The 25834-nt window shown below is 36.9% G+C and overlaps 1 protein-coding gene across 4 annotated transcripts in view; it reads right to left on the bottom strand.

The window, feature by feature from the left end:
- TENM1 (teneurin transmembrane protein 1) overlaps positions 1–25834 on the bottom strand; it is a 541361-nt gene that overhangs the window by 301877 nt on the left and 213650 nt on the right. For all 4 annotated transcript variants that reach the window (XM_028122679.1, XM_028122680.1, XM_028122681.1 and 1 more), the window contains one exon: positions 1904–2142. In XM_028122679.1, coding sequence (XP_027978480.1) covers positions 1904–2142 — 239 coding nt within the window. The remainder of the gene's footprint in view (positions 1–1903; positions 2143–25834) is intronic.

Genomic DNA, 25834 nt, shown 5'->3' with positions numbered 1-25834 from the left:
ATGCCTAATAAGGGGCAGAGGTCTGAAAATCCATGTTCATAATGACCGCACTATATTACCTTACTGTCATGTCAAAATCATATTCTATTGTTCACCTTATAAAAGGGTAGACTTTGAAATGACTGAAATGTTCTATTTTCACTTATGAAATGAATAAATATATAAACTAAATAAACAAGTCTCAGAGTATATAATACAAGTTTTGATACCAGAGTGGCCATTATAATAAATTTAAATGGATATAGGCTTGGACACCATCTAAACCTATTAATAAAGAGCTTGCTGTTATCTGGATTTGTTTATACCAGGGGTTAAGTCTTATATCTAAAACATTATCTCTCTACATAGTAACAGTTAATAGAAGATAACCCATAAGATAAGAGTTTGTCTCATAATTGAACAAGAACATTTAAAAGGGCCTCTAATGTATTTAAACTTCTCGAATTACTCCCTGTTTTGAATGATTCATATTAAAACTGTGTTTGTATTACAGTACTTTCTCATCCCCTACCTTCATTCCTTCAGCATTATTTATCATTACAGGTTATTACAAACCAAATAAACATACATGTTGGGTTATCCTAAAATGTCTGAGATAAAAGACACATTTTTGATATTGTAGGTAATGTTATCCACATTTAATAGAAGCATTGTTCAAGTGTATTCAGATTGTACAATAAACATATAAAAGAGATGATTATGAACATCAATATAGGCTATGATCCTATACTGTTGACATTATCAGTGATTTCCCTACAAAATAAATCTATTAACTCAGCAGCCCCTGTTCTATGACTCCCATAAAACCAGTTATGGGAAATTTCTTATTGTTCACATTTTGAATAAATCAGAATACACCAAACTTCCCTTATTATTTATAATTATAAGAAAGTCTAAACCCATTTTAATCTCCTTCTCAGAATCATATTCATTGTATCCTCATGGGTAATTCTGCTTCAATTATGAAACAGGGTTAAACCTGAAAAGAAGTTACTAGTGCCATACCTGGATAGAATTTTTTTTCCTACCATGATATTCCATTCATTCTAGGAATAGTGCTTCTACTAAGTACACGTTTCTTAAGTTAATTTACATTTTAGACTGCAGAACCACTCAAGCAAGGAAATTAATGTTCAGTCAAAATAAAATGCCATCCAGAAAAATCAATACAATTTGCTATCAAGTGAGGGTGACTTTAATCAGAGTGACTCTAGAACAATATTTTTCTTAAACGTGTTGAAAGAGTGCTTCACAACTGTTTTCTCCTTTACCTCCCCATAGTATCCATATAATTCCACAGCCGAAAAATAAGAATACATTATTTTTTAAATCCCAGTGTAAAACTGAATTCTTGGGGAGAAATTATACACTGGATTTTCTGATAGCTTCCAAATAACTACCACTTTAATGAAATTGCTACCTGAAAATCTGGTAGCAGTATCATTGTTTAACTATAATTTAAGAAGCTATTGTAGATTGGTACTTATGACTTCTAGTGAGAAAACCATAACAACCTTTTAATTGAAGGGAAAATGGTTAACTACAGTAATTGCAATCAATAAGACTGTGTTAGTATAAATATTTCTTCTCAAAGAGCATTCCTTACTCTCCTCAGCAGTATTTAAGGGTAGGAAGTGCAAAAAAACAAAAAACAAAAAAACCCCCTTAATTAGAAATCCATTTGTTATTTATAATACTAAGCCTTGGTTCAAATTTTAGGTCCCAGAGTTAAGAGAGAATCTTCCCCTCCCCCAACCTCCACCACAAGCAAAACAACACCACATCAAAAACTAATGATGTATTGTATGGTGACTAACATAACATAATAAAATAAAAAAATAGAATTGTTGACAAAAAAAAGACTTTGATTAAGAAGAAAACAGGCATGGAAAAAAGGGCTTACCAATCACGTAGGCTAGCAACAAGGCCAAAGTCACTGTGATTGCAGTGGCGCTCAAGGCCGTGCACTTCCAGTTGCAGCACCTGTAAGGTTTGTTAAAGGTAAAGGCAGGTCTGGAAAAGGTGCTTCGAGGAAGTGGCCTGGGAGGGGGCGAGTACACAGTATTGGACGTCAGCGGGTAGTTCTGACTGGCCGCACTGAAGATAGCCGAGGAACCAGACCCATGTTTAAACAGGAAATGCCTGCAAAAAGGAAACAGACAGTAGAGCTATAAAAACCAAAGCCTAACTAGCCTGGCTAATTGAATTTAAATAAAAAAAAACAAAGCCAATTGTTACAAAAACACAAACTCCACTCATTTCCAACAATCACACTGACAGAGCTCAGGAAAACTGGCAGAGTCTCAAAATTTTCATATACCTAAGACTTAATTCCAAATTGCCTCTGGTGGTCTCCTTTTGTTTTCTCATTTAGACCTTTAGGAGGCAGAAAGAGATCCTCTGTTCCCTGACTTGCTGGCTAGTGAATTTCTCAGACTCTTAAGTGTTGACATTCACGTTTGATGTTACTCGTTATCCTGCTCCTTTTCATTAAATATGATACTCAAGAGTTGATTCAAAAACAAATGAGAAGTATCATCAGGCATTTTTGAAATCTGAATGGTCTAGAAACCAGTATATTTAGTTAGTGATTAGCTTTCACAGACATATTTTCAAGCAATATTCTATTATAAAAATTGTCAAACATACAGCCAAGTTGAAAGGATTTTATGCAAACACACATATACTTACCAAGTAGATGCTACAGATAACATACGACTATATTAACTTTATCACATATTTATCCATCTCTCCATTCCTGTCTTCATCCATCAGTCCATCTTAGTTTTCAAGCATTTCAAAGTAAATTGCACACATCAGTATACTTCCCTTCCTTTTAACTTGCATATTATCTAGAGTTCAATATTTTTTTACAGATTTTTAAATGTAAAATTTATATGAGTTGAACTCTTTTAGATTCCACATATAAGTGGTATCATACTGTATTTGTCTTTCTCTTTCTGACTTATCTCACTTAGCATAATGTCCTCAAGGTCCATCCAAGAACCCATAAAAACAGAGAACAGAAAGGTGGTAACCAGGGGCTGAGAGGTCAGAGAATAGGAAAGATGTTTAAGGGTATAAACTTGCAACTAGTAGAGAAGTAAGTCCTGAAGATCTAATGTACATTATAGACAACTGTATTGTATTATCATCATCAAGCTCGCTAACAGAGATTTTAATTATTCCCACCACAAAGAAGAAATGATAATTATGTGACATCATAAAGGTGTTAACTAATGCTACAATGGCAATCATGTTGCAATATATAAATGTATCAAATCAACATGCTGTACACTTGAAATTTACATAATGTTATATGTATGTTTCAATAAAAAAAGTATACATGATGAAATGCACAAATTTTAAGTATACATTTGCTCAGATTTGACAAATGCAATCATCTGTGTAACATAAACCCTTAACAAGATACAGAACATTCCCATCACCCCAGGAAGCTTCCTCCTGCCTTTCTAAGTAAATCCCTACTCTACTTCCCCCAGGTAACCACTATTTAGCATTTTTTCTACCATGGATTAGTTTTGCCTGTTCTAGAACTTCACGCTACTGTCATGTCTGAATTACTATAGGATGATTACTGACTGCTCATGACTACTGCAATATGGATATTTCATAAACAGTACTGATTTATGGACATGGAAGGAGCTGCCAAAAACAAATACATTAAAGTATGTTTTGGTGCATACACTTTACACTTACTGAGTGCTATGTGCCATGCATTGTGTTAAACACATAATCTCAGCTAGTCTTTGCTCATATGAAATAGGCTATATTATTATCCTCATTGTGCATTTAAGGAAATGGAGGCCTAAAGAGGTTTAAAAAAACTTGCCTACATCCTCCTAGTACATGAATGACAGAGCCAGAATAGGAATCCAGGTCACTCTGGCTCCAAAATCCTTAATCTTAACCTCTCTCTGTGCTGCCTGGAGCAGTAAAATGCACTGCTAAGTAGAACACATTCTGGTGCTACATTTTAATGTACTACAACATGAAACCCCTCCGCTAAATAGAAAGCCAACATCACCTTGTCACATAGGACCAAACGTATAAATCGTTAAGACCATTTTAAGTCTGATTTCCAACTTCCACTTTTAAAGAACAAAAGCATAGATGTTTAGAGGAAAAAACAACTGTTTAATCTGCCAGTTAATGAAAAATCTCCACATTAGAGAATTTTGCATTAGTATCATGAGGGTAAAGGTTATTTAAAGGGCAGGACTGCTGAGAGTAGTACACATTCACAGGCCTTTCTGGAGGACGACTTGTCATTAGTATCAGAAGACTTTAAATATGCATATTCTTTGCCAAATAATTATGCTTACAGGAATTTATCCTTAGGAAATTATGTGTCTGACAATGTATAGAACAAGTCGTTCATTGCAGTGTTACTTGTAATAGCACAAAATAAACACCCAAGTGCTCAATAATAAGTACTTCATTAAGTACATTATTTTACAACACATAGTAGAATACTCTACAACCATTACAAATTGTACTGTAAAAGAAGATCTATTCACTAAGAAGTGTTTAAAGATATCACCAAGTGAAGAAAGGTAGGCTTCAAAACAGTATGGGCAATAGGATACAATTTTTTTTAAAGATTTCATTTATTTATTTGAAAGAGAGAGAGCGTGTGCACAGAGGGAAAGGGAGAAGCAGACTCCCCGTTGAGCAGAGAGCCCAATGCGGGACTTGATTCCAGGACCCTGAGATCATGACCTGAGCCAAAGGCAGATGCATAACTGACTGAGCCACCCAGGTGCCCCAAGATACAATTTTTAAAATAAAAAAATATATATGCTCATGTAAAAATAGTAACTTGTGTTACCTTTGGGTATTTTTTTGAAGTTTTCTGCCTTGAGTTTGTATTGCCTTTGTAACAAGTATCAAAAAGAAGGGAGGTGGGGTGAATGGAAAAAATGCACTGTTTAACACCAACCATATGCATAGTTGGTTCTGTTTATGTGAACATGATTTATTGAGCACCTAGAAAGTCTAGGCACCAGGCACTTTATGTGCAATATTTTGATCCTCATACATCTGTGAGGTTTAAACTATTATTCTAATCTTACAGATGATGAAACAGAGACCAAAAGAGGTTTTTAGCAGGAATAAAGTGGTGGTAATGGTAGTTATCATAATAATGATAAGTGCTCACTTGTGCCGGGCACTGTTCTAAGTAATTAATAAACTCTTATATCATTTAATCTTCACAACAACCCCATTAAAATAAATATTTCCATTTACAGATGAGAAAACCAATGCACAGAGAGGTCAAGTTGTCCATGGTCCCCACAGCTAGTAAGTGGTGAAGCTGAGTTTCAAACACAAGCAGGCAGGCTCCAGAGCCATTGCTCTAAACCACGACATTACGGTGCACTCTGCTAGGATGAGGCAGGTCGTGGATACATTAAGATTTGAATGCAGACCTGTTAGGGCACAGAAGAAGCATGTGGGTAATACTGAACTGAGCCACAATTACCCTGTTTCCCTTGGGAACAATGACGAACATGAAAATGATGGCTAAAGAATCACAGAGTTGGAAGAAGAGATCTCAGTAATCATCTAATTGTCCAAAACCCTGATTTTGCAGTTAGGGAAACTGAGGCCCAGAAAATGAAATGGACTCCCTAAAAGTAACATAGGTACTTAATGGTATAAATGAACTTGGAATCAGGGACTTCCAAAAGAATGTATTTCCTCTGCCCTAGGCGACCTGCCAACCAGTCTTCACCGAACTACCACCAGGTTCTAAGCTCCTGCATTAACTGATCCAGGCTAAACAAATATAATCCCTTCAAACAGTGCTACATAATACTTGTCTGTTCTGAATGTCACATGTTCTTATAGTAAGTTTTAAAGACCATCTTAACTATTTTGGATGAATGGGGAAGCATTACAATGAAGCTACCCTTAGTTGTTAAGGAGGCAAGGGAGTTATTGCTGCTTCTAAAAGTACCTGGCGTATCCCCAGAATGGAGAAAGAGTATATAGCAGAAATAAGGATAAATATACCAAAAGAGTGACTTGCAGCATTATGCTCCTTCCATTTAATTATACTTCCTATTTATTTATTTATTTATTTATTTATTTATTTGAGAGAGAGAGAGAGAGAGAGTGAGGGAACACAAGCAGGGGGGAGATGGAGAAGCAGGCTCTCCACTGAGCAGGGAGCCTGACATGGGGCTTGATCCCGGGATCCTAGGATCATGATCTGAGCCAAAGGCAGATGCTTAACCGACTGAGCCACCCAGGTACTTCCTCTTTAGTCCCTGAAACGGTCTCTTCCATTTATAAGGAGGTGAATTTCTTCTTTACCATCTGGTTAGCGCTCCCAGCCTATGTTTCCCTGCCCCCCCAGCTATCTAATTTACTAGTGAGCAAGACATATAGCGCTTTACAGACGGCAGAGTAGAGCAGCCTCCCCATCTCCTTAGCACTACCTGGCGGTTACTCTGGGTGTGACAAAATGTCACTTAGGTATAACCAGTCCTGACAGGGACACCCTGATATATTCCTGTGGGATAAAAGGGAAACCCAGCAGTATGGGGTGCTTTTTGCCCAGTGATTGGAGATAAAATCTTCAATCCTTTGCATATTTATGAAGGAGAACAATCGGATTTTCGAAACAATGTAAGTGGCCCCATATGTTGGCTATTGATTTGGTTTGGTATATCATTAAGGGGGAGAATAAAGACAAAGACAGAATTGTTGGCTATTATGATGGCAATTACAAGCAATAATCAATATCCCTGAGCACTGTAATTTCATCGTGATATACACTAAAGGATTTCCAAATGCAGTTTCATAAGTAAAATATTACAGCATAATGAATAAATTCAGCAGTCGCAGCAGAGCAACATTTAAACTAATTCATATTTGAGTGGAATCCAAATCACAGTCCTCAGTGAGGGTAGATAATAAAATGAGTTCATATACTAAGGTTCCTGTTTTCCTATTAACAAGCTGAGATTAAGATTCTATGCTCAAGTGATCTATACTTTGATGTGGATCATGAAAAACAGCGCTGCAAATGCTATGTATTGTCAAAGGCTTTGCAGTCCATTGTTGGAAAGTGAAACTACTGCCTAAATGTGTTTTCATAGTTCCTGAAAAAAGTAGGAGCATAAAGACAAATGCGCAGCGCTAGACTTCAGCTATGTGCTCATAAAATCAAATCATCTGTCTAAGCACATTGCTTTTCCCTGGGGACCTGAAGATATACTAAAATGTTGCTATCAATTTCATACAATTGGGTTTTTTGCACAGAGCAAATGATAAAAATGCAGTTCAAGAGTTTATGTGTAAGTAGTACTCTCCTTTGCATCTGTTTTAATATTCAAGCTCAAATTTAAAAAGGAAAAGTAAGATATTGCCAAAAGGAAATGGGCATATAAGGAAATTGAAAAAAAATATCTTCAAGACTGATGAGACCCAGTGGTGGTAAGTGGGAATATAATAAATGCTCCTGTAAGGATTTTAAAATCATCTATAAAAAAGGGGAAAATGTACTCTCTCTTCTCAAACCCCACATGCTACATAATTCTGAGGGTATCTGTTAGCACTAAATAATGTGATTTAATGTGGCACTTAAAATTCTATAGGAAATAGACAGAAATCTACAGCTTTCTAAAAACAGATGCATAAATATCCAATGAAGTTTTTCTTTTACATCTTCTAAACATGCTTATGAGACGAATATCTAAACCTGTATTCCCTTAGCTATAAGCATTTGACTCATTTTTATAACCAGAAGAAGGAATTCAACTTATTTCCAGTTCACAGCTGAGGGTGATTTAAGAAAATAAAATAAAACAGAAGACTGCAATGAAAAAGCCTTGAGTCAAGTTATTACGGCCAAATCACATTCAGATAGAATTGTGGCATTTAGACATTTTCTCGTTTTAAGAAAATTATTAAATGCATTTTTATTGTGATAAAAAACTACAAAATATAAAACTTATCATCCTATTTATTTTTATTTTGTATTTTAAGTGCGTTCCACGCCCACTGTGGGGCTTGAACACACAACTTTGAGATCAAGAGTTGCATGTTCTACCGACTGAGCCAACAAGATGCCCCCATCCTAACTATTTTTAAGGGTACAGTTCAGTAGCATTTATTCACACTGTTGTGAAACAGATCTCCAGAAATTTTTATCTTGTAAATATGAAACTCTATACCCATTAAACAATTTCCTTTTCCCCCTTCCCTTAGCCCCTGGGAACCACCACTTTGCTTTCTCTTTTTACGAATTGGACTAGTTTAAATACTTCATATATGTGGAATCATACAGTATTTGTCTTTTTGTAGTTTTATTTCGTTTAGCATAATGTCCTGAAGGTACCTCATGTGTAGCAAAGGACAGGATATCCTTCCTTTTCAAGGCTGAATAATATTCTGTTACATGTATATACCACATTTTCTTCACTCGTTCATCTATCCATGCACATTTGGGCTGCTTCTGCTTTTTGCTCTTGTGAATAATGCTGCTACGAACATGGGTGTGCAAATATGTCCTTAGATCCTTTTTCAATTCTTTTGAGTATATGCCCAAAAGTGGGTTTGTTGGATCATACAACACCTCTATTTGTAATTTTTTGAGGGATCGCCATACCATTTTCCATAGCGGTTGCACCATTTTACAATCCCACTAATAGTGCAGAGGGGCTCCATTTTCTCTACATCTTTGCTAACACCTGTTACTTTCTATTTTTTTTTTTTTTTGATGGTAGCCATCCTAATGGGTGTGAAGTGACATCTCATTGTGGTTTTGGTTTGCATTCCTCTGATGACTGGTGATGCTAAGTATCTTTTCATAGGCTTGTTGGATATTTTTATATCATCGTTGGAGAAATGTCTTTCATAGGTATTTATTCTTATGCCTCCAAAAACATGAGAAAAATTTTAAAACATGCCATGCTGGGTCAGCCCCATTTTCTTCTCTGACAAGAACACCTAGTGTTATTTTGCAGAAAAGTATGGTTACTAGTCAAGATTATCAACCTCAACATCTCTAGTTTGTCTTTTGTAGCCCATTCCTGATGCTCCTTTTTAGGATAAATACTCCCCCAAAGAGTATTTATCCAAACTCTTCTTGAACCTCAATGGAATTACCAGCTTGGACAACCTCCTGGGGTAACAAATTGTATTTCTCTCCTAACAGTTACATAAGGGAGGGTTTAATTTTATTTGCTCAAAGGTTCTTTCTTCCAAATTTTAAGCCACCCCTGCCCATATATCCCCTCCAAACATTACATACTAAGTGTTTATAAAAAAAATCTATACCCTCTCCACATTGTTTATAATTTTTAAGATTCTTTTTCTTTTTAAAGAGTTTCAGGATACCTATCTAAGCCTTAATTTTTCTAGGTTTAAGCATTAGTTCTACAGTTTATCCTTGAATGGTAATGCTCTATGGTCTAGACTGATATTGTAATTTTGCAAGTGGGGTAGTTAGTAGCTAACAGGAGAGTTCTTTTAAAAATCTTTTTGTGACTATTATTCCCACTCTTCTTTTAATCAGAATATCCATCCTGCCTGTATTGTATATTCCTTGAGAGCAGGACTAAGTCTTAATTTCTATGTGTGTTGTCTCATACTTCAAAGGTACTCAATGAATATATATTGATTTGTATGACGCTTTTGCTTCTTCTAAAAGCCTCTTGATTCACTGTGCAAAATGAATGAGGCTTGGGAACCCTAAGATAAATTTCACTTGTGAGCAAATATCTCTTGGTTTGTTGAATGTAAAGGGACAACTATAAGCTTTCATTTTGTTTTCACATAATCTAAAAGGAACAAATCAAAGAAATAGTTGATTCATATTTCATCTCTTTTTGTAAGACATTTGGGTAGTGAAAGAATTATTAATAAAAAATACTAATAATTAAAAATAATTGCTGCTAATAATAATGGCAACAGCAACGACCATACACTAAACCACATCTATGTGCTAGGCACTCTGCTAAAATACTTTGTGCTTCTTTCTCACTGAATCCTCACAATAACCCTATAAAGGAAGGTGATATTATGCATATTTTACAGCTTAGGAGGCTGAGAATCCCGCTATTAAAGTTAAATAAATTTCCCAAGGTCACACAGCTGGTAAGTGACAGAGGTGGGAATCTACTTCAGTTTTGTTGATTACTAGACGTAAGCTACATGACAGTAGGAATGTCTGTCTTATTCACTGCTGTATCCTCTGCATCTAGAATGGTGCCTAACAAACAGTAGGTGCTCAATAAATATTTTTAAATTCATGCATGAACAATAAAACCCATTTACTTAACCACTGTGCACATATTAACTCATGACATCACTGATATCACTCATAATGTTAATCACTAATGTAACAAAATCTTAATTCACATGATCATTTGGCATTTTCTCCTCAAAGTGAATATATATAAGTTTAGTATTCCACTAAAGGTGTTTTTATGGAAATATTTGTTTCAAGTCTTAAAATTACAGAAATGACAAAATGATATCAGGAGGGTACACAGTGAGCTAACTGTCATGTCTCCCTTTTTAGAATATGAGAGACATCAGAACATCTTTTATGTAATAGTGTATTGGACTTTCCTATATAAATTAAAGATTTCTGTAACAGGATATTCAGAGGTAAGTTGGAGCTAGGTGTTCTGACATAGATATATAAAGGCTGGAGAAAGAAAATATTACATATTCTGTTTGATCAAGTTGCTTTAGTAGACCCCAAAATAAATTAAAATAAATAATCATCCTCTACTTTATAATAATGCCCTTTAAGACACACTCTCATTCTCGTTTTCTAAGTTAGATCCATGCTCTGTAGATGTAACTTTAATTTAAAAAATTTTTATTAAAAAACCCTACACCAGTTGAGGGGTAAATATCAAATTAATATTTTCTATTAATGTAAATGTTCCTGTATGAAAAGGCTCAGGCCAATACATAAAAATTATTTACCCAGATAAGTAAGCTTACCAATTTTTCATTTTCTTTGTACTTAATAGTAATTTAGTTCCTAAGGTATGCTGTGAAAGCTGTAATCTCTCTTCAAACTCAAAAAAACTTAAAAAGCTATTGGTGGGTGAGATTTTCAATCTTCTTATGATTGTATACATCATTTCCATGAAGGAATAGTGGAATGTCACTCCAGAGTTTTCAGTAGTTCATCTCCCAACAGGGACCATTTTAAATGGGAATAGACATGTGACCAAGGCAAAATTTATGGGTACATGTTTTAAATTAAACCAGACCCCAAATTTCCTAGGATTTAAAAAAAATTCTTGATTTTGGAAAAAATTTAAATTATATTTCTCTTTACAAAAACTCAAAGTCTATTCCCAATTTTACTTATCAGAGCAACCTGCTGGTTTTGTAGAATTGGTTTCACTGGTTACTTGGCTTATTTATTTATTTTTCTTTTTAGAGAAGTGGGTAGTGGGTAGAGTATTCTATGCCTTGATTACTTTTTTATTCATCTTCATTTTCTATAGATATGCATTTTCCTCATTTATTTTATGAGCCAGTCGACATGGCATACGTTTCTGTATGATTTATTTTAATTGAATTGTAATCTATTAGCAAGGACACCTGATTTTAAAGAAAGAGTATTTCAAAGGAGTATAATAAGGAGAGAACATAAGCATTTCCCACTAAGCTCTTCGGTTGAAAATACAGATTATCATTCTAATGCACCTTTTGAAGGGTGTTGATCAACATTTGCCTTACATTAACTTTCAATGGTTTGTAAGTCTTTCTCATACATGTACAGTAAAGGCAAAAATGCTTTATAATGCCATAAAGTAAGAAATGTCACTCAAATCAGTCATCTAACCTATCCAGTCTAACATTTTTCTGAGGGACAGACTGACAAAAGGCAAGGCTGTCTTGTGAAATATCAACCTCAAAATCAAAGAAGTGGCCCGAGGCAGAAGCTATCTGTTCCTCACCAGGATCCATGTTCTCCTTATTTCCTGGACACACGGACTACATTTCCCAGCAACAGTTTCCATTAGGTATGGTCATGTGAGTTCTGGCTCATGCGAAGTGTGAGCAAAGGTGATGTCTGATACTTCCACTCTTCTCACCTAGAACTTTCCCACCCAGGATCCTCAGTCTCCTTACTCATCCACTGACAGACCAGACTCAAATATGGAAGGAGCTTAGTACATTCGTTCCATGGAATATTATGATGTCATATTAAGAATTTCAACCACATAAGCATATTAGGCTGATCATTGTCTCTCAGCAGAGCCTGGACAGAGCACACTTATCCATGACTGTCCCAATCCCACTCCACATTGCTTGTAGCCAGAGTTAACTGCAACAGAATTGTATAGCCAACCTTGGAGACAATCGTATTCTCTCCCTCTCTCAGAAATCTAGACACAGAAACCCAGTCATCTAAGGAAGTCAAGACGCAAGGTCATGTTGAGCCAGAGCTGGAGTTACAACATGACAAGGGAACAGATAAACAAATCCCATCTAAAATGAAGCCTGAGAAGAGAGAATATGTGCAGAAAGAAACAGTAATGAGACATCATGTGGCTCCAGAAAGCAAAAGGACAATGAAGAGAATTCTATCTCTCTTTAGGTATGGCTGGACTCACTGTCCTTTTGTTTCCCTGGGAGATTATCCTGTATCATTTTTTAAAACCTCCTCTTTACTTGATTTAGTTTTAAAGCATTTCTGTTTCCATTAACTAAATAATTTCTAAGGCAATAAACAATTTTCCATGTTGAGGGAAAAAAAACAGAAATCATATACCCAGTACAAGCACAGCGGGGTGCTGTTCCCTCCCACACAAAAACGAAAACAACTCCAACTCTAAATTCCTACTCTACAGAGATCTGATCTAGAAGAAAGCACGGAAATCTTAACACTAACTATCTTTGGGTAGCGGAATTTGTAGTTACTTTTCTTTTTTGTGTTTTTCCTATTTTGGGAATGAAGGTGTACTACTTTATAAGGTCCTGCATGATCTGGTCTCCACAGGCCTCCCCACCTCCCCACTGCCATTGTCTCCAATACCCCCTAAGCTCTGGTCCTCCTCTCATGTGTGGTTTCCCAAATGTGCCATTTTCTTTCAGGCTCCTGTGGCCCTGTAAGCTTTTCAGCACAGAACAATATCAGAAGAGCTATGAAATGCCCAAGAGTAGTGTAGATCTAAAGTAAACTCAGGAGAGAGAGAACAAAGAGTGAACAAAGGGAAAATGAAGAGTGCAGAAGAAAAAGGAATAGAACAAGAAAGGAAATTTGATAGATAGATAGATAGATAGATAGATAGATAGATAGATAGATATGGCTATATATGCCAGGGTAGAGGATCATTTGTTAGTGGCTTTGGAGGTCACCCGGGGCTCCTTTGTCTAGATCTGATTCAAATAGTCAGCAGTGATATGCTGCTTTTTCCCCAGCTTTTTGTATTCCCAGAAAACAGACCAATTAAGTATATATACAAACTGATACACATTCAGTGTGTCAAAAATACATTCCTCTTGCTTAAGACTCTCACATAGAAATGCAGGATATGACAAGTAAATTGGGGATAAAATTATATAAGGAGTTACCACTATATGAAAAGGAAACCAATTGATGGGGGTGGGGAGATCTTAGAGCTAAATGGATTTAGTTTAGCGGTTGTCTTAGTCCACTAGAGCTGCTATAACAAAATACCATCAACTTCAGTTGGTTTATAAACAACAGAAATTACAGTTCTGGAAGCTGGAAGTCCAAGATCAGGGTGCCAGCACAGTAGGATTCTGGTGAAGGGCCTTTTCTGGGTTACAGACTGTTCCCCAGTCTGCTGTGGGAATCTAGTGGGCGGGAGGGGTTAGGGAGCAATCAGAGGTCTCTTTCATGAGGGCACTAACCGCATTCATGAGGGCTCTACCCTGAGGACCTAATCACCTCCCAGAGGCCCCACCTAATACCATCATCTTGGTTTTCAATATACGCATTTTAGGGAGATCCAAACATTCAACTTATAGCAGTGGTTTCCAACACAAATTATACTATAAACCTGAGAATTATCTAAACCCACTAACAAAGCCTTCGGAAGAAAGGAATATGAAGAGGGAAGATGGGAAGGGAACAAAAGAAACTGCTAGAATCTGAAGAGGGGTTGAGTAAAGTGAGTAGGAAGGAAACAAAAGATTTTGCCTCACCATTAGTCTAAAATGGCGTTTCTCAATTGGGGATGAATTGGCCCACCAGGGACATTTGGCATTGTCTGGAGACGTGGTTGGTTGTCACGATTGGGGGAGGGTGCTCTTGGCATCTAGTGGGTAAGAGCCTAGGGATGCTGATAAACATTCTATTATGCATGGGACAGCCCCCACAACAAAGAATCATACAGCCTGAAATGCCACAGTGAGGTTGAGAAAAGGTCTAAAACTATTCCTCTGATTGGAGCATGCAGTTTTGAAGTATTCAGCATCCCTATGGGAAGGAATCTGTCATTCTTTATAAGACTCTCAGGAAAAAGATTTTCTTGCCAGTCACTCATGATCATATCGTCCTCCCAAGCTCACAGCTGTTCCTCCCTTGAGGCTATGTGCACTTGGGATTGGTCTATTATCCAAACAAATACCCTGAACCTTGGGGCCAGAGAGCACATACAAGTCACTCATAATTACCTCCAACTTTACCCCTGCTGACCAAACAAGGAAATCTTTGTAAGATATGGAAAATAGAAAACATTTTCTACTTTCAATTTTTAAAATTGCTGTTCAAATTGTACCTCTCAAGAACTGTCACAAGACATAAATCCAAATCCTGAAATACTGATTAAAACATGCAGAATATACAATAATCATAGCAATTGAAACAACATTAACCCCCCTCAGGTTAGGTCACCTAAGAAACAGTCAAATTTAGCTTTGTGCCATGCTCTAAAGCTCAGAAACTATAATTCCACTTGAACACAGGAGAATCTGTGGAAACCAGGCCTTCCTTCCAGGGAAATATTCTTTCCCTTGTCCCTGCAGCGTGGATTCAAGAGTGCAAAGAAGAAACCCACTGGTTTGCTTTAATTATTCAGGGACAGCACAAGGAGATAAACAAGGTCAGGTCAACTTCAAGAGTATAATGATTTCACTCACTTCTCTGACCTCTAAATATACATCACTATTTGGCAAATATAATATTGAATCTAAACTTATTTTCTCTCTGCATCATTGTTAGTACTCAGAAAAAAATATCATCATGGATTCACAGGATGGAGTATAGTAATGGCTGGTTGGAACTTAAACCCAATCCAGGTTGTATTTTTATCTTTGAATAAGAAACATAAAATAAAGTTATATTTATTTCTTAATTAGACAGATAATGACAAATTGAAAGAAAATATTGAAACATCGGGGGCTTCACAATATGACCCAAGGCAAGGTAGACTTCTTTATAAGGTGTTATATCTTGAATCCTGTCTTTATAAAGGGTTTTGTTCTTAAATTCATGTATTTAATAAACTTTTATTGAGCACCTATGTGTATCAGTAAAACATGTTCACAGACTAGTCTTGTACTGGCCTATGATTGATTTCCTAACTATGTTTGTTTGCCATTACCATTACCCCCTGACAGACAGGGATGCACAGTGTCTTCCTCATTTCCTCTTGGCTACTGGAATTTTTGAAGGAATCATGACTGCTTAACTTCAATTTATCTGACTTGTTAGGGGACCTCACTTAGAATCTGTAATCTTGCAATTCATTAGAATCCAACTAACTGGAAAGCTAACCTGAGCAGGATTGTTTCAGTGGAGGAGCAAATGACAAGAAGGCAAGCTACGGAAAAACAGAGAAAGTAAAGGCCTAAAGGACATCAAATACCATTTAGCTTTATTCCCTCACCTGACTGTTGTGCAAAATGAGGTTGGAGAGGAAGAAAGAGACATTATCAAGGTCACACAACTATTTAGTGGCAGAATTGGACTTGGACTCAAGATTTTCAATTCTAAATCCAGCGTTTTTTTAACTACTCACGAGAGGCCAACCAAAATTCACAAAGGATATCATGGGACCATGAGACATTTTGTTCACTCTACAATATTTTCTACATCCAAAGTGCTGTACAATAAAAAATCATGTTCAGAATGACAACCCTGACTTAACGTAAGATTTTCAATTATAATAGATTAAATTAGGATCATTTGGATTAAAACGGAAAGTAGATTCATATTTAAGAATGATTTTCAACAAGAATGGCAATTTTTTAAAAGTTCTATTTAACCTTAAGCTATCTACCAAATCCAATTAACTAGAACCCCCAGTTTTCTGGGCATTTAGGCTCATCAAGATTTTAATATAAATAGAATAAAATGTAGATTACGTCTCCAGGCGGGGAAATTTAGCTGAACTATAAATATTCACTGAAAGACAAAAAGGGATAACTTGGGATTCTTTACATTCCAGAGACAAACTGTTGGAGTGCAAAGAATACTGGCTTGGCTGCATGGAGACTTGAATTTTAGTTCCAACTCTTGCTCTAAACTGCCACATGGACACATTAGTAAAATTTCCCACAACTTAGTTTCCTTATTTTTAAATTGGGCATTATTTGTTATGCCTGCCTTCCCAGGGTTGTTTAGAGTTTAAAATGAAATAACCAGCGAAAGGACTCTGAACAACAGAAACTTATACCTACACACATACATAAGCACATATGACCACATTTGCACACAGACATACACACACATATATACAATATATATTGTCTAAAGTCTGAGTCTTTTGAAGATAGCAAATAAGAAAAAGCATTTAGTTGCAAGTGCATCTACTAAAAAGCAACCAGTCATGTTACCATAAAATACTATTCAGTATAGTAAGTGACAAAATGTGGAAGAATAAGACTGTTATAGATTTTAAAGAAGAACAGTTATTTTAGTCGAAAGGTAGGGGAAATAGCAGATTGTGAATATTTTCTTCCAGAAGAAAGTCAGTTTACTTGGGAGGGTAATATTATGCCACAAAAGGAAAAAATCAATGGTATCTGTGTTTTTATGTTATACTTGATATTTTGATAGTTGAGTTGGAAATAATCATAAGTTAGCTTTTATAATGTCAATGAAAGCCCTGTGTGTACATATGTCACTATTAAGTATCTTCATCAGCAACAGGGGACTGCCTAGTGTTTTGTGTGTGCCAGATGGAGACAGGAAGTCTAAATTCTAATCTTGGGTTGGCCAATCTTAGCTGCTTGCCCTTGGAAATAAGACTTATATTTGAGCCAACTTTAAATAAGGGTGCAAGGGTATAATGCCATGCTCTAGTATAAGAATAGGAAAAGCAAACTTTTTACTCCTAAGGAATTTATGATTCCCCAGAGGTGGTGACATCATCAGCTGTATGCCCTTGTTGAAACCTAGCAACCTGGGAAGTCTGTACCACTGTGCGGGGTCATGAGGTGGTCTTCGGCATTATGTGCCCATTCCTGCAAGTTTCTGTATCTGTTATCAGTAAGGAAACTTGATCTCCAGCTTGGTCTGTTGGTTTCTTTCTGTCAACTACGCTGCTCTCCTAGTAACTACTGTCTACATCCACACTAAATGGAGTCCCCCCTCTGTTTTTTCCTCCTTCCAATTTATATGAAAGTTTTGTTCTAATTCAGCTTCCTCTCAATCTACTATTTTATTTCAGAAGAGTAGTTTACCTTCCACTTCCATTTTCTTACCACTTACCTATTCTTCCAACCCACTTCAGTCTAGCTTAAATCTCATCACTCTACTGAAACCGGCTGCTTCAAAGTCAACAAGTCTGTAGTTGACAGAATGAACGGTTTCTTCTCATCCATATTCTAGTTGACTCCTCTGAAGCATCTGAAAACCGTGATGATGATCTTGAAATTTTTCTGTTGTGTCTTCTCTCTCATGATTACTCCTCAATCACCTATGCTGGCTTGTTTTCCTTCATGAACTCCTAAGATGTAAGTGTTCTGATGGTTTGGTTTATGGTCTTCTTCTTGCACTAAACTCTGTCTAGGTTTTTCAGTATTTCCTCCATCATTCATGGAAATTCAATTATTATGTCGACTTATGAAATTCTTCATTATTCATGTCAATCATGAGCTCTGGAATCAGACAGACACAGGAGTGAACTAGCTCCATTACATACTAACTACTGCCCTTGCAACATATTGTTCAACTTCTCTAAGCCTCAGTTTTTAAAAAAATATAAGTTAAGAATAAATGTGATAATGGCTTGACGCAATGTTCAGCACATAGCAAGCATTTGGTAGGTGAAAGGAGAAAAACTTTCTCTTTCTTTCTCTCCTGGGACCCAGATCCTTATTTTCAACTATTTATTGGATATTGAGCATTTCCAATATGGATGTCCCACATGGATGTTTCAATATTTCCCAAACAAAATTCATTGTCTGCTTCTACCAAATACTATTTCTGATTTCAGGAATCCACTCCATCTGTAATTCCCTGCTCAGTTACTCTGTCTGTCCATATACCTTACAAAAATTTTGTTAAACAATATGAGCTAAGCATTGAGGAATCAAAGCAAAAAAAGAAGACATAGTCTTTCACTCAAGTTGCAACAGAGAGTAAAGACAAGTAAATAAAATATTTGGAGAGTATAAATATACAATGGAATAAGGTCTTTATAGACATATGCACAGAATGCTAGCCCACAGATAAGGGAAAAGTCTATAAAAGGTGCTATAGGGAAGTGAAGGTAGGTAAAAAAAGGCTTCTAAGAGGTATCTTTGATTCCTCTCCTCCTTCTCCCATACTACATCTATAGACCCCTAGTCCTGCAATATTATTAGCCTCGATATAGTTAAATTCGAGGATAAAGGCTGGCTCCCCCACTAAAATGTAAGCTCCATAAAGGCAGAGATTTTGTCTGTTTTGTTCTCTGTTGTAGCCCCAGCAACTAGGACACTGGTTGATCCATGGTGGGCACTCAACAAATATTTGTCAAAATTTGCAAAAACTTATTTATGCTAGAATTAATTTATCATAGTATTTATACTGAACTGTTTTTCATTTAAAATATTCACATTATATACATTCTTATATCCTCAGATATCACACCAAAAAAGATTAACAGAATGGAGAAGCAGATGTTACTGTTTATTTGCTTATCTGTTCATCAAAGGGGGCAAATCTTTTTGAGTTTTCTTGTTCTTTAAACGGAATAGTCAGTACCACACTTTCACAATTCTTACAGAGACATTTCAAAGACCTCAAGACTTAACCTGATCTTATCTTTTGCTTTTAAAGCTACAAACATTTTTATGTTGTGGAATTAATAAAGAACCAGCTGGATTCTCCCAAAAGGAGATGTTTAGTAGAATGTCTTTGATACACACACACACACACACACACACACACACACACACACACACACACCTCTGTAGAAAATAAGGAGAATAACTGACAGGAAAATCATTCCTTGCTAATTCAAATACATTTCATACTTCTAGTGAAATAGACAAGTGTCTATTAACTTGACATGACAATGAAAATATTTATTACGATTAACTGGATAAGTAACTTTGTAGTCAATGAAGTTAAGAACTAGTTTCTCTCTTGATCAAAACCAGATATTTCTACTTTAAATATACAACCCAGGATAGGTAAGTATATAGATGGATGGGAGGCAAAAAGTTTGGTACAGAGATTCCTCTAAAATTTAATTTTCGGGGCACCTGGGTGGCTCAGCTGGTTGGGCGTCTGCCTTTGGCTCCCGTCATGATCCTAGGGTCCTGGGATCAAGCCCTGCATCAGACTCCCTGCTCATTGGGCAGACTGCTTCTCCCTCTCCCTCTGCCTCTTTCTCTCTCAAATAAATAAAATCTTTAAAAGAATAAAATTTAATTTTGGTTTGCTACACTCACATATTTCACCAATCAACTCATTTTTTAAAATTCCCCTAAAACATCTGTTTAGATTCACATTTGAATTGCTAAAAAAAAAAATCTTCTCCATATTAACACCAGATTTCATCTCACCTATGGTGAAATTTCCTTTCCTTATAAAATGAAACACATTATGTTTGCCTATGGCTTATACTTTGAAAGTGAAACTAAAAATACTCAAATCAAAACCACCAGTGATTAGAGACTGTATCATGATAATCTCCAAAATACTGCTCTTCACTGCCTAAGCACAATAGACTATTATAGATCTATTTTTACTCTCAATATGTAAAATATATTTTTAAGGCTCCAGAATTCTCCTTCATGTAAATTCAACATATTCCATATCCATCATTTGGTGTAGGCTGAAAAGCTTGGTTGATTCCTGCTCATCTGTAGTAAACAGGATTTACAGGGCATAGATTAGTTCTACGAAGTCTTTCCTGTCTTAAAAAGAATCTTTAAATCTGTGGCTGAAGATAGATTTTGCTAACCCCAGTGCTGTTAAAGGATTAAAGCATGAGATATTGTTGGATCTAAGCACTGAATATGTACATTCTGAGCTTTTTTTTCCTCTAGTCATTATTGAAAGAAAAAAATTTTGTCTCTAAATCTATTTTTCCATTGCAAATGTACTAAAGAAAAAATCCTACTTATAAATGTTAGGTGTATTTTAGCAGTACTATGTAACAAAGAAATATAACTACCACTGGAGAACTTACACTTATGGGTTAATATTTAGAGTATTATTCCATAGAGACCTAAATTACTGCCATCACTACTAATGAGTATCTCTTCTTATTTCCCCAAGATAGACACTAGCTCTAGAAGTCTGGTCACGAACATGGGTCATATAGATTTCATTTCTCTTTCCATTCTTTGCCAACATCTCCTCCATCAATGGCCCTGGCTCTTCTTTTGTCAGAATAACCCTGTTGACTCTCACACTGGCCTAAAGTCAGCAAGGGCAGTTAGCCTCATACCAAGCTACAGCCATCTGTCAAAATATGCTAAAAGTCAATGAAAATACTTGCTACCCCCTCTTCTGGCCAGGCATGACTCCCCCACACAATTCCAATTTGTCTTTGTGAGTTGAAGCAGTTATGTTAATATCAAATCCAAGTCCTCAATAGTATTAAATATCACAGCAAAATCTTTAAGTAGGGCTCATTACGGTGAATAGATCATGGTTAATGTCTGTCTTCATTTCTGAGGGCTGGTTCAAGTTAAGGTCTAGAGCCAATACTTGGCCAAAAATTCCCCATGAGTAGAGTATCAAGTAAACCTTGAGTTAGGAGTTTGAATTGAGGAACAGCGAAGAGAGTAAATAAGGGAAACAATTTTCCAAAAATGACCATAATTCCATTTCAAAGTAAATCCGGATGAAGAGGTCAAGAAGCTAAGAGAACTGTCCCAGTTTTCTGTGGGGAATGGGTTATGTTTGAGTTCCTGATAGAAATGAGTACTACTCCATTTAACCTTGTGTTAAAGGCAGAGCAATCTACTCATATACAGAATGTGTGGACAGAATAGAGAGAGCAATACAGAAAGGAAAGTGGCTAAGTCGGAATTCTGAGAAGCTAGAATGGAACAAAAGCCAGTGCCAAAGGAATGGAGAAAGGAGGAATATGCCGCAGAGGAAGAACAGAAAGAGGGAGGAAACTAAAATGAGTGCAAATCACATGTGAGGTCTAAAATAATCCTTGTCACAACCTTATGAAAATGAGTGTTATTAACTCAGGTTTAAGGTCAGGAAACTAAGGTTCAGAAAGGTGCAATAATTTGCCCAAATATAGACAGGTAATAAGGAGCAGAATTGAAACTCAAACCCACATCTGTTGGTTTCTACAATCAAAACTCTTAACTGCTCTTCCAACTTTCATGAGGAAGGCACAACACTGTACCACTAAAGGTATAGAACCGCTTTGGGATTGAGGCTCATCCCACAGGCAGGGGAAGAGAGACTTTCTGGAGAAGAACCAGAATAAAAGATCTGCAAACTGAAGAACATCCAAGGATGAGTGTCCGGATAAAGAAGGAGAATATGGCAATTTAACAGCAGGAATTTCAGAATGAAATTTTGATTTCTGGATCATAGCTTAAAAAGTATGGACTTTGGTTCCAGAATGATTATCTCTTATTAGTATTAAAAGGAATATATTGGTTCTCAAACCAGAAAACCTAGTAAAGGGTTTAAATGGCAAATGGAGGGGGTGCCTGGGTAGCTCAGTCAGTTAAGGGTCTGACTCGTATTTTTGACTCAGGTCATGATCTCAGGGTTGTGGGGTGGAGCCCTGCAGTTAGGCTCTGCGCTCAGCGGGGAGTCTACTTGAGGTATTCTTCCTTTGCCCCTCCCCCCACTTGTACTTGCACATGAGCACTCTCTCTTTCAAATAATTAATTAAATCTTCAAAAAAAAATAAATGGCAAATGGAGAAAGAGGGAGGGGAAGAATAGAAAGGATAATGCCTAATATTACTGAATGGATGACTGGTCACCATGCATGCCTTTGAGTGTAATACACTCTTCCCAGAATGCCTTTTCCTCCATTTTTTACCTACTGCTGCCTCATGATTTTATTATTAATTTTATTTATTATTAGTAGTAAATTACTTTCAGGCCATTTTCTCAGGAAAATTTCTACTTTCCTATTTCCCTACCTCAACACTTCCTCAGGGTTAGATCTACCACCTCCAAGTGTTCCTACCTTGGAATTACTCAAATTTAATAAAGCACTATGGTATTGTTATTTATTTCACTTTGCCTTCTTTACTACAGAAAGTGGTTGAATGTAAAGACCCTGGCCCTACAGCCTGGGTTCAAAATCCGACCAGGGTTTGCTACTTCTGACCTTGGAACTGTCATAACTCTGAATTCTTCTCTTTGCCAGCATGTCAGTGCCATGCTCTTATATTGAAAATACTGTTTATTGTACATTTTCTATGTGCCCAGCTCTGAGCAGACATTTTACAGGGATTATCTTACGCAGCTCTCAAAACAACCACACAAGGGATGATCTGTCATTTTCTCCACAGAACAGATGGGGAACTGAGGCCCATGGAAGTTAAGTAATGTGTCCCAATTCACAACTATACGAAGTAGCTTAGTCCAGCGTTAATTGAGCACATACGCTTATGCACATCACCCAGACTCTCCATCTCCATCTTGGCGATGTGCTCATCTTTCCCAGTTGCAAAAAACGCTCCTCTCACCCCACCACAAAAAAAGATAATCCAAGAAAAGTCTTAGAGGTGGAGCTGGAAAGGCTAATCTCTGAATAAGGGAGGGCTCAGGGCAGGACATAATTCTGAATATACTGGGTAGTGCGGGAATTATTTCTATGAATGACACAAGGCAGGTAACAATTTGAAAGCTGTTCTGAAGATCTATCACAGGGCAGTCTTACAAAGCCTCATGGACATGGGCCATCACAACCTAAGGGAGGGAATGATTCTAATGTTTGGAATTTGGTGGTTGCTAGAATTGAATGTATCCCCCCAAGACCCACATGTTGAAACTTAATCTCCAGTGTGTTGGTATTTGGAGGTGGAGCCTTTAGGAGGTGGTTAGGTCATGAGGGTAGAGATCTCTCTAATGGGACCTTATGAATGGAAAACCCCAGGGAGCTCCCTTGCTTTTTCTGCCATGTGAGGACACAGAAGATAGTTGTCTACGAACTAGGAAGTGGGCTCTCACCAGATGCCAGATTTGCCAGTGCCTTGATCTCAGAGTTTCCAGCCTCCAGAACTGTGAGAAATAAATGCTTACTGTTTAAAAAACCCAGTCTATGGCGTTTTTGTTACAGCAGCCCAACTGGATGAAGACAGTGGCAAAAGAGTATGTTCTATTTAAAAGTATACTAAGAGAGGAAGCGAAATGGTGTTGTGTTTACCTGGGGAAAGCATGAACATAAGGGTAGAAACATCTTTAATTAGATGAAGACAAAAATAGGGACAGAAGTAGAGTTGTTTCTTGTGTATTACTGTTGTTATTATTATTTTAACATTCACCAAAGTGCTTACTATGTGCCTGGCTGCTCTAAATACATTGCAGATATTAATTCCTTTAATCCTCACAACAGCCTTATGAATATGTTGCTACTATCATCCTTATTTTCCAGATGAGAAGACTGAGGCTTGGCAGTGTTAATTCATACAGCTAATAGATGGTGGATCAGGGAATCTCCAATAAGCCTCTTGCCCAAGTGGAAGGAATGGATGCTCATTTCCAACATAGATCGCAAAAGTGTCCTAAGAGTAAAGTGTAGCGAACATGAGTGATTTAACCTCCAAAGACATCTGCTAGATGTATCATTTAACTAAAGGCAAATATATGAAAGGTCTTTAACCTCCCTTGTTGAAACTCTACTTCTGAAAAGGTAGAGAAAATAAGACTGGCTTTTCTCACCGACTAGAAAAGAGAAACTGGCCAGTTAAGGTGATAGGAACCTTTTGAGAAAACAACCATTGTAGCTTAGAGTCCATAAGTACATTATGAAGCAAAATCCTAGACTTTAGGAAAGCAGTTCTCTAAAGTGAAGATGGTGTGATTTCATGCCCTGAGACATTTAAAAAACAAGGAGATGGATTAAGAGTTGGAAAGGTTTGTTGCCTATTGAAACCAGCCAGCATGTCTATACTGGGTGCTCTCCATTCAGTTTACATTTCTAAGGAACACGGAACAAAAGAAAGAGATGAAAATCAAGGATAAATAAATTTAAGAGGGTGTGATGAAAATAATGCCAAGAAGGTTTATACCCCAAATGAGCCTGAAACTTGAAAAAAAACCTGCTGAAGACGACATAAATTTTTTTTTAGATACAGGTTTAGAACAAGAAGATCATGGATAGGATAGATGTACAACTCATGCAATGCTATTGGATAACCGAGATCAGGGAGGCCTTCTCAATGACTCACTTTCATTGTGGAAAAGAATGATCAGAGACAGAAAAGGGTAAAGTAAACATCTGTAACCAGAAATTGAAGCCTAAGATAGTCAAAGCATTCATAAGAAGGCACTCAACTGTTCTAAATGAATTAAAATTCTGTCCCAGAGTGGTGACAAGTCTCACAGATTTCATAGTTGCTAAAGTTTCAGGACCGCGGTGTGGTGATATGTGTCAGAGGAGTGGAGACAGCATACTGGTTTTGGTTTTTAAAAGGAACTGGAAGTACATGGGATCCTTAGACTAGAACAAGGGATATTATGTTGACTGCACAATTCTAGAACATGTTACTAAACGGATGATTTGTAAGCACTTTTAAAAAAAGATAGTAACCATGAGAAGGCAGCACAAATTCTCTAAGAACCAGTCATGTTAAACAAATCTCATTTCACCTATTTTTACATGGCTATAGGATTGGCAGATCAGTAAAAATGTAGGCATACTGTATCTGGGTATCAGCAAGGCATTTGACAAGGTCTCTCATGATATGCCTGCAAACAAGATGGAGAAACGTGGGTGGTATTCTAGTAAAAGAATGTTGCCTGATGGACAAGTGTCAACCCACGGGAAGGATTCTAGTGGCGTGCCACAGAGCTCCAGCCTTGATCTTGTCCTACATAGCATTTTTATTAATGGCTTACAAATAATAATAAAAAAAAAGAAATGAGGAGAGCATAGCTAACAAAAGTACAGGTGACGTAGTTATGGGAGCAATGCAATGCAAATACTTTGTATAGCAGAATTTGAAATTCAACTACATCTCCACAGGTTAACAAGGTGAAATCAAATTAAGCCAAATCAAGGCTCTAAACATATTTCCACCCGTACCCCCCATCCCAAACACAGAGTTAAAAACCTCCAACTACAGGGGTGCCTGGGTGGCTCAGTTGGTTAAGCGTCTGCCTTCGGCTCAGGTCATGATCCTGGAGTCCCGGGATCGAGCCCCGTGTCAGGCTCCCTGCTCAGGGGAGAGGCTGCTTCTCCCTCTGCCCCTCACCAAGCTTG

The sequence above is a fragment of the Eumetopias jubatus genome, unplaced genomic scaffold, assembly GCF_037043125.1.
Source record: "Eumetopias jubatus isolate StellerSeaLion01/CBP00866 unplaced genomic scaffold, mEumJub1_p1.0 scaffold_11, whole genome shotgun sequence".
NCBI lineage: Eukaryota > Metazoa > Chordata > Mammalia > Carnivora > Otariidae > Eumetopias > Eumetopias jubatus.
The sequence above is the reverse complement of the archived record's forward strand: the minus strand, read 5'-3'. Positions and strand labels throughout refer to the sequence as shown.